General features: G+C 39.1%; 1 protein-coding gene across 1 annotated transcript in view; it reads left to right on the top strand.

Annotated features, from left to right (window-relative positions):
• ATP6V1C1 (ATPase H+ transporting V1 subunit C1) overlaps positions 1 to 10,524 on the top strand; it is a 53,515-nt gene that overhangs the window by 37,143 nt on the left and 5,848 nt on the right. Inside the window, exons 9-12 of the mRNA XM_017859470.1 lie at positions 6,310 to 6,402; positions 6,489 to 6,582; positions 8,084 to 8,181; positions 9,695 to 9,821. Coding sequence (XP_017714959.1) covers positions 6,310 to 6,402; positions 6,489 to 6,582; positions 8,084 to 8,181; positions 9,695 to 9,821 — 412 coding nt within the window. The remainder of the gene's footprint in view (positions 1 to 6,309; positions 6,403 to 6,488; positions 6,583 to 8,083; positions 8,182 to 9,694; positions 9,822 to 10,524) is intronic.

Raw genomic sequence — 10,524 nt, 5'->3', positions numbered from 1 at the left:
TCGAGATGGGGTGTCAGCATTTTAGCCAGGATGGTCTCGATCTCCCGACCTTGTGATCCGCCCGTCTCGGCCTCCCAAAGTGCTGGGATTACAGGCTTGAGCCACCGCGCCCGGCCAAGGATTCTTATAGATACATATATGCTTCAAGGGGAGGCAGCAGGGTGGAAGATATAGGAGGTAGTAAAGAAGTGGAATTAGTAAGGTCAGGCCCATGAAATATTTTCTTTTCCAGTTTCATTGTGTCATGTGGGAAGTAGCTTAGTATAATGGAAAGAGTCCTGGACCCAGGGATCTGAGTTCTATTGCTGGTTCTATCACCGGTAGAATCTGTCACTCGTAGGGTCTGTCGATGGTAGGGTTGTGACTTCAGGTTGTCCAGGTTCTTGGTGTTTTAAACAAAGAATTGGACAAAATGCCCAACAAAGCAAAATAAGAATGAAGCAACAAAAGAACAAAAGCAGGAATTTATTAAAAACGAAAGAAAGTACACTCCACAGTGTAGGAGCGAACCCGAGCAGTGGTTCAAGGGTCCGGATACAGAATCTTCTTGGGTCCAGATAACTCCTACAAGTTTCCCATTGGCCACTTCATGCTCACCTCATGTAAATGAAGTGGTAGCCTGCAGTCAGTCTCATTGGTTGCAGAAAGCAGCCAACCAGAGGCTGAAGTGAAGTCACAAAGGTCACACTCCTGTGCAAACATCTGATTGGTTGCAGAAAGCAACCAATCAGAAGCTAGGGTGAAGTTACAAAGTTATACTTCTCTACAAATGAAGACTTGGCCTGGAATCAGTCTGATTTGTTGCAGACAGTGAATTTCCCATCTGCCATGCAGGAAAGGTCAAAAGGAGTAGCCTCTGGTTCTTTTGTTACTTAGGCATGGAAAGTTAGGGTTTTCCTTTCAATTTAGTTCTAGGAAATCGGGGTGAAACAACCTTAGGTTCCCTGCCTCCAGACCCTATTCTCCTGCCTCAGTTCTGCTACCAACTTGCTGTGTGACCTGGGGTAAGTCTTTTAACTTCTCTGGCCTCATTTTCTTTGTCTGTAAATGAGCGTAGCCCCTTCCTTGTATATATTATGAAGATATTTTAAGGCTTGATGAAGTATTCAAAATACAAGATAATGTTACTGTATTTTCACAAATGTTGATCTTTTAGGAACTAAACAGCAAACTTGTGCTCATCATGAATTTTTTTTTTTTTTCATTTGGGGAAATACCTTCATTCATACCAGCTCTTCACATGATAACCTGAAGACTACAGTTGTGTCTTCATATTAGTGTCTCACTTAGGCTGTTGATACTGACAGATCTGTAGGGCATTAGAGCCATAGAGGTTGACTCTGTGTCTAGGAGGGAGGTGGAGGAGGAGAATGAGGACCCGGTGCACACAGAATGTCCTCCAGAGGTGGACTTATGCCAACCCAGATGTCCAGGGGGTTGGTGTGTAGGCTCATTAAGTAAGCTCAGATTTACTCTGATAGAAGGACTTTAAAAATATTCCACCAGAGATTTAGATCTTTGGACAGTCACTTTAGTAGTTTAAAGGGCAAATTTCAGGCAGGGAACAGTTTAATGCAGTCAAGACTTGTTTGCAAATGACTTGTAAGTGCACACTGATCTTCTGAGAGCTCCCAGCCTTTCCTTGCTCAGTGAAAACATCTGTTCTACCTATTTCTCAAAGTACATTTGGAATCACTGACTCAAAAACTTACCTGCTTAAATTTAGTCAGAGACAACATAGCATTAGCTCAAATAGCACCATCAAGAGTACATGCAGTTCATGTAGGGGCAAATACGGTTTTTGGCGTGAGCCTGGAATTTTGTCTGCCATTTAGGAAAGATCTCTATGACCTGATGTTGAATTTTTGGTTTATCACACCCAGCATTTCTGAGTAATTTCTATGAGCTGGTCAGTGTTCTATGTGTTTTACACAAGTTAATTAATTATGGTAGTAACATCACTTTTTGGCATGATAACTTGAGTGATTATTGTTGGGAGTAGTGAAGATGAAAGTGGAGTTCTGAGGTAGAGTCGACTGAAAAATATTCACTCTAATATCCAATCTAATATTTTTCAATCTTTTATTCTAACTGTCCTCAAACCTGAAAGAATTTTAAAATTCACAAAATATAACTGTAAAATGTTCTACAAAGATGGGAGAGTTTTGAAATACTACCGCTCCTGTGAGGCTAAATGCAGCACTGTGGATAAATGCCGTGTCAAGGCTGTGGACAAAGAAGTGGAGGCTGGGCTGCTGTTCTGCTTTTTTTTGTAGAAACACTGTTCAGAAAGAGGTGCTTTTCACTTGTCCTTTCAGAATTACCACTTTCCTTGTTTTTATTTTTTTATTTTTTGTCTGCTTTTGCTTATTAAAATAGTCTGATTGAGTCAGATCACTGGTTAACTTTTGCCTTTTCTCTGTTATTGGAAGCAGCATCACAAACTCATGGGTGCTTCACAGAAGTTTTTGTTTAGGGATCTGGAGTCCCCAGTGAAGCAGAACAGCCTAGCTAAGAAGTGCAGGAAAAATGATACTGGCCACTGTCCAGAAGTTTCTCTGTGTTTCAGAGTTTCTGAGGGAGATGATCTGTTCTCCTGTCAGTATCACTTCAACCACACCCATGGCTCTAACTTCAACTGCAGTTTTCGGACTCCTAAATCTTTATCTGTGGCCAGCCTTCCCCCCACCTACAAACTCACACACCTGGGTTCCTACTGGACCACTCCATGTGGTATTTCCTAGGTAACTGACACCCCAATCTCAGACTCAAACTCTCTCGTTGCCTTGAAGTATATGGCAGCAACATCTGCCCAGTGATCCAAACCGCAAGTGTGATAGTCATTTTGGAATCTTCCTTCACCCTTGCACCCCACCCCCCCAACAGACCCCCTGCCTGCATTAGTCTAATCAGTTGTGGCATTTCTACCTTCCATAGTATTTGGCTGAACCATTAAAAATTGCTGTTTTGTAGGTCAAAAAATGGTCAAATATCCACAATTTCACGTGGTTAAATCTACTCTCCCCACTCCCCCAAGACCCACTGCCACTGCTCCAGCTCTGACTCCCTCATCCCTTGCCTGGACCATGGTAATTGACCCTAGCTGGTCTCCTTTTCTCCGGTATTTTCTCTTCTCATCAGTCCTCCACATTGCTGCTGTTTTCATCTTTGTGACATATAAATGTGTTACTTCCCTGTCTAAAACCCTGCTTGTCCCTCCCCATTTTGACTGCCTGTACTCAACACACACACACACACACACACACACACACACCCTCTTCTTGTACCCTGGATCCCAGCCATATATGTGTATATATATATATTTTCTTTTCTTTTTTTTTTTTTTGAGACACAGTCTCTCTCTGTCACCCAGGCTGGAGTGCAGAGGCGTGATCTCGGCTCACTGCAACCTCTGCCTCCCGGATTCAAGTGAGTCTCCTTCCTCAGCTTCCCAAGTAGCTGGGATGTGCTACCACACTCAGCTAATTTTTGTATTTTTAGTAGAGATGAGGTTTCACTATGTCGGCCAGGCTGGTCTCGAACTCCTGACCTCAAGTGGTCTGCCTGCCTTGGCCTCCCAAAGTGCTGAGATTACAGGCATGAGCTACCATGCTGAGCCCCAGTTATACACACTTCTTGCAATTCCTCAGATGCACCATGCTATTCCACATCTGTATTCATTTGCATATGGGGTTCTATCTGGAATGTTCTTCTCTTTTTTGCCTTTCTTTCAAACTTCCACCTAGTATCACCTCTTTGGTGAAACTCCTTTGAATCCCCTCAGATAAAGTAACTAATTCCCCAGTGTATCATGTACATTTTTTTTGGCAGCACTTACAACTCTGTATTGCAGTTACCTGTTTATGCCTATTTCCTTTACTAAACCTATACCTGGAGATCAGGAAATGCTGTCTTAGTTTTATAGTAATGTCTAGCAAGCACTTGCATTACAGAGTCTTAGTACATGTTAAATGACTACAAGTCCATTATAGTAAGGACTCGTGGTTTATTTTTTTATACAGTTTTTAAGAAATACCTTTCCTTAGGGGAAAGAGGAAAAGCAAGTGGCTTTTATTTATTTTTCATAATAAGGTAGCAGAGTAGGATTTAGTTATAAGGTGAGTTGGAAGTTTTATCTTGGCTTTTATCACCATCAGGATTTTGAGTAAGCCATAGGAATTTGCTGTGTCCCAGATTTCTGCACAATAGCTAGGAACCTGTTTAATAGGTAACCTGCTCATTGACACAGGGCCATGTCAAGCACCAAATGCTTTTGGAAGGGTCTTCAAAACAGCAAAGTGTTGGATACTGAAAGATTAGTATGCTAATGGTGAAGCATTATTTGTGGCTCTGAAATAGCCTACAAGTTAGATTTAGATTTGTTTTGATCTCAAGCAGTTCACACATCACTGAGTAGATCTTGGCAAAGCAGAAGATCCTTAAACGGCTTTTTTAATCGAGCTCTGTCCACTTGGTAGCTGCCCTTCATTGGGTTTGATGGATACCAGGAGCAAGAACTAAGGGTAATCATTTTGAGAAGATACAGTCTAACAGGAGGTTTCAGTGTTCTAAATCCAGAGTACTTGCGTTTTCTCTGCATGTCGGCAATTACAGTGATCAGTACTCCCAGAGCTGTCTGCTGGTCATTCGCTGGGGAGGTGCCCCTGCTGGCTGGCTGATCAGAAGTGGGGTAGATTCAGTACTTAAAGCCATCCTGTGATTAAACACTGTAGTTGCCTCCTGAATTTACTTGGCTAACGAGGTGGTTCTTAGGCTTCAGGAAAAACTACACTTGCTTTAAAATTTTTTTAATATAGTATCTTTAAATTCCCCAGCATTCCTCCATTTTGTAAAATTTACTTTTTCTGATTTCAGAAGTACCACATTGTAAGTAAAAACTAAACATTAAAAAACAAAGAAAACAGTCAACAAAAGGGCACAGGACCCTTTTGGTAGTGAGGGGTATGTTTATTGTCTAGATTGTGGTGATGGTTTCATGGGTATATGCGTATGTCCACACTTCAGATTATAGACATTAAATGCGTACAGTTTTCTGTATAATGATTATATCTCAGTAAAGCTGTTTAAAAAACACTAAACATTAGAAGACCTCCAATATGTGAAAGATAGAAAGGAGAAGAGACTCCCCTCAGTAACATTCCCCGCCCCAAGTTATCCCTGTGGAACAGCTGCCTGTGCAGCCTCGTGGACCTCGCATAAGGACTTCTATACAGGAGGCACCGTAGGTAAATTCTGAAGGCCAAATTTGGGCCATACTATCACAAGTGATACCATTCCCCTTTCAAATAGTGGACTTTCACCAAAGGTATTACAGATTTAAATGACCATTAAAATTTCCTGGCAGTTGTGTCTAGAAAGGTCTTTCCAGTGATGTCCATGGAACTGTGACTGAATGTAAGTTCTGACCTCACTGGGACCTTCTGAAGCCTAAAATGGAGCCATGGAATGCATACAAGCACATTTATTCAGAGATTATTTAGACAGTTGTGTTCATCAGATTGTTTTTTTTGTTTGTTTGTTTGTTTGTTTTTGACAGGGTCTCTCTCACTCTGTCACCCAGGCTGGAGTGCAGTGGCACAATCTTGGCTCACTTAGCCTCAACCTCTCCAGCTCCAGTGATCCTCCCACCTCAGCCTCCTGAGTAGCTAGGACTACAGGCGTGCACCGTCAAACCTGGCTAGGTTTTGTATTTTTTGTACAGACACAGTCTTGCCATGTTGCCCAGGCTGGTCTCAAAGTCCTGAACTCAAGCAGTCACCCACCTCAGCCTCCCAAAGTGTTGGGATTACAGGCATGAGCCACTGCACCTGGCCTATCAGTTTTTGATTGAGAGATGTCATGGGAGCAAAGGAAAGATCCAAGGTTTGATGTACTGGCAATGCAGAGAGGCTAGGCTGGGCCTCAGTGGGGCTGAGTTGGCCTGGAGAAAGGAAGAAAGAATTAGGTTTCCAGAAAAGAAAAGTGTGCTTATCAAGGAGACACTGGAAACAAAGCAGCCTGGTGCTGATGTTGATTGAAAAGTGTGGTTCTTAGCATTTGGATGCTTTACTGGAGTTAATGTCTAATTTTGTTGGTTAGTAAGAAAAAAAGTATCATTAGCAGAATAAATCGTAAACATTCAGTGTCTTCAATGTTTGAGGCAATCCAGATTGAAAAGCTTTGAGGTAATTTGGGAAGGACTCTTATACCCTACTTTTCTCTTCCACCTGTTTCTGAATTTTGCCCTTAATATGAAAGACAGCAATATGTATAAATCTTTAAATGGACTTCTTTTTTTTTTCTCCATAGTGTTCTTTCAGAGGACCAAGACAGTTACCTGTGTAATGTTACCTTGTTTAGGAAGGCAGTTGATGACTTCAGACACAAAGCCAGGGAAAACAAGTAAGATGATTATTTTTGTGTGTATTTACTTTGTTAGATCAGCTGTATACAACATGAACAATTTTATTTTTTTCCCCCAAATTTAGATTCATTGTTCGTGACTTCCAGTATAACGAAGAGGAGATGAAAGCAGATAAAGAAGAAATGAACAGGCTTTCTACTGATAAGAAAAAACAATTTGTATGTGTTTTAAATATTTAGTATTATCAATATTAAGCAGAAGAAAAGTGGTATTACTTTCCTTTGATTTAAAAGAAAGTAAAATCTGCTTTGGTTTTAAGACATTTGATTTTAAGTTTTTTTTTCAATTGACTAATTAGAATGAATTTCCTCTAAAGCTTAACTATTCTAGAGATAACTATTCTATTTCTAAGAAAGCTTTCTTCTAAAGCTTATATCTATCTTAGATCGAATAGAATAGTTACCTTAAAATACATACTTAAATTACTCCACCTAAATCCATATCAGATATTAATTTTAAATGCAGTATTCTGGTTAACGTCCTTGTAGGTGAAGGGAGATTTTAATTAAGTAACAAAGTTCTTTTCAGTAAGACTTTTCACTTTCTTGAGGCAGATTTGTTCAATGCCTCAGTCTTTTATTGAAGCAATTTGTATTGAAACTATTGGAGAATTGGTGTGTTCTAGGTGTAATGGGAAACAGGTGGAATTGTGAAAATGAAAGATGGTGTTAACTTTCTTGCCATCTTCAAGTGTGGGATTACTGTGAAGACTAAAAGCTTGTTTGGAAAGGGAAACATGAGTGAAAACGTGTTTCTCTTAATAATGTGAGGGGAAATGAAGGGATATACTGAAAATTATTTCCAGGTAGTTTATAAGCCATATCATCTCAACTAGGAGGAAACTAATTCCTCCAAGTAATGTCCAAAATAACCAGCTTTTTAGGGAAAACCCAAAATCCTTTTACAGAATAGATATTTTGACCAAAGATTTCCACTTTGTTTTGCTATCCTTTTTGCTTAAATTAATTGGTTGGTACATCCAAATGAACCTAATAATGTTATCCAAGTAAGTGTTAGCCGAATGGTTAATGTATGTCTTTTAAGTATCAAGAGAGAAGGTATTTAAAATCCGCTTAATCGTACTAAATATATGAAGTTTAAAAAGAACTTACACTACATAATTCAGAATGTAAAGAGATTTTAGATGTCTAGACCAACTCCCTTTTTTACAGATGGGAAAACTAAGAGCTAGGGCTGTTAAATGACTTGCCTACGTAACTGTTTATCTTTGTTATAAAGTTGTTTGTAAGTTGAATTTGATTTTGCATGTATTAAATGTTTTAGAGTATTGTGTAGTAAATTCAGATCTTTGTATTTGGATTTTCAAACCTAAGGCATTTCTATATTTTGTACCGGTTTAACTACTTTTATTAAAATATATACCTTTTTCTGTGTTAATGAATTGGTTCAATGCATTTTAGCATCTGTTGAGATCACTCAGTAGTGGCTAACCTTTTAATCTAATTTAATCTAATTTACCTAATTTAAGGTAAAGTATCTGAGATAATGAGAATAATAGTGAAACATGTAGAAAGTGAATTATGTGACTTAATTCTTCTATAGATTCCTAATACGTAGTCACTTAAAAAAAATTTGGTCTATCTAATTGCTATTTCTAAGACCAAATTTGTGGTAATTTTTCTTTTTTTCTTTTTGTAGGGACCACTTGTACGGTGGCTGAAAGTGAATTTTAGTGAAGCATTTATTGCATGGATTCATGTGAAAGCATTACGGGTTTTTGTTGAGTCTGTTTTAAGGTAAAGAAAGTTAATTGTCAAACTTGGAACTGAAGAGTTCATAGATTCCTTACATTGGACCTCTTTATTATAACAGAGTCCAGCAATAGGATATTGATTTGGAGAAACCAAAGGGCCAATCATGAGACAGAGGTTGTCAGTATCATCATACAGCTTATACAATGCATGCTAGTCTTGTTCTTTAGCACCAGGTTTAGAAAAAGAGATTTATGCTGCTGTACCCTCAGGTTCTTTTTCTTGTGTAGGTACTTAAAAGTAGATTAAATATTAACCAGTATTTGTTTAAAAGGAAGATCTTTCAGATGTTTTATATGTCATGGATACATAGTATGCTGATGACTTATTGGAATCATTTCATATTAACCTAAAGTATTTTTATATTTTGAGTTACTTAAAAAATCACATTCTGATCCTATGTATGGGTTGCTCATATTAGAAACAGTTTTTAAAAACCCAAAACTTGGCAGGGCACAGTGGCTCACGCCTGTAATCCCAGCACTTTGGGAGGCCGAGACGGGCGGATCACGAGGTCAGGAGATTGAGACCATCCTGGCTAACATGGTGAAACCCCGTCTCTACTAAAAATATAAAAAAATTAGTCAGGTGTGGTGTCGGGCACCTGTAGTGCCAGCTACTTGGGAGGCTGAGGCAGAGAATCACTTGAACCCAGGAGGTAGAGGTTGCAGTGAGCCAAGATTGCACCACTGCATTATTGCACAACCGCACTCCAGCCTGGGCAACAGAGTGAGACTCCGTCTGAAAAAACAAACAAAAAAAAAAACAAAGAAAAACACCCCAAAACTTATGTGTAAACTATGCTCACTATTTTTAAATTTTTTCAAATTTTCAAAGTAGATGTGGGTAACCTCGTGCTATTACCATAAAAGTATCTTCTGACCTTACTTATTATTATTTCCTGAGGATATTCATTTATTACCTTAAAAATTGAATGGTAAGCCGGGTGCGGTGGCTCACGCCTGTAATCCCAGCACTTTGGGAGGCCAAGGTGGGCAGATCACGAGGTCAAGAGATTGAGACCATGCTGGCAAACATGGTGAAACCTTGTCTCTACTAAAAATACAAAAATTAGCTGGGCGTGGTGGTGCGTGCCTGTAATCCCAGCTACTCGGGAGGCTGAGACAGGAGAATGGCTTGAACCCAGGAGGTGGAGATTGCAGTGAGCCAAGATTGCACCACTGCACTCCAGCCTGGCGACAGTGAGAATCCGTCTCAAAAGAAAAAAAAAATGGAATGGTAATTGAAGTAATTCCTAGCAATTGGCTTAGAGATTTCTAGTGGACAGTGAGTACCAAAGGTTTGTGTTTGTTTATATTAAAGTTTTTTGTGTATATTAGTTTCAGTTTCTATATATATTAGTTGAACTTGTAAAAGTAAAGTGAGATACTGTCTCCCTGTTAACCATGATTAAAGAGTATGAGAATATTTGCTTTGAAAAGAAAATCTCTTTACATGTTTGCTTGTATTGCATACTGTATTTCTGCTTTTTTGTAAGATATGGCTTGCCAGTGAACTTCCAAGCAATGCTACTTCAGCCTAATAAGAAAACTTTGAAGAAACTGAGAGAAGTATTACATGAATTGTATAAACATCTAGACAGCAGTGCAGCAGCTATTATTGATGTAAGTACATATTAGCCCAGTAGAGTAAGAATTGAAGTGAATTTCAGAAAAAAGTGATTGAAAGAAGATAGAAAAGGGAGAGTATGATACTTAATCATTTTTTATTACTTTGAGGTTCTCAATTTGTTATATAAACATAGTAATTTACATCGTTTACCCTGTTTTATACTAATTATAGCTGTGTTTTGCTTCTTGGCATTTCTACAAGCTGGTAATTATCTTGCTGTGTATCAGATGTTTATAGCTGCAGAAATACAGAAACTAGTGATACTAGTTATTTATAAAAACTATAAATTGCAGAGAGGAAGAAAATAAGCAGTTATTTTAATTTTATTTGGTAGAAGTGAGAGAGTCAATAGATGAGTATTTTCAAGGTAGGTTCATATTGGCATATCTGGGCATGGTGACACATGCCAGTAGTCCCAGCAACTCAGGAGGCTGAGGCGGGAGGATCACTTGAGCCCAGGCCTTCAAGACTAACCTGGGTAACGTAGCAAGACCCCATCTGAAAAAAGAAAAAAAACAGACCAAAATATATATATATGTGTTTATATCTTCTTTTAAACGAAAGTGTTATTTTTTTTTTTTTTTTTTTTTTTTGAGACGGAGCCTCGCTCTGTCGCCCAGGCTGGAGTGCAGTGGCTGGATCGCAGCTCACTACAAGCCCCGCCTCCCGGGTGTATGTCATTCTCCTGCCTCAGCC

This window comes from Rhinopithecus bieti, unplaced genomic scaffold, assembly GCF_001698545.2.
Source record: "Rhinopithecus bieti isolate Rb0 unplaced genomic scaffold, ASM169854v2 scaffold_47952, whole genome shotgun sequence".
NCBI lineage: Eukaryota > Metazoa > Chordata > Mammalia > Primates > Cercopithecidae > Rhinopithecus > Rhinopithecus bieti.
This window is presented reverse-complemented; position numbering and strand designations above follow the sequence as displayed.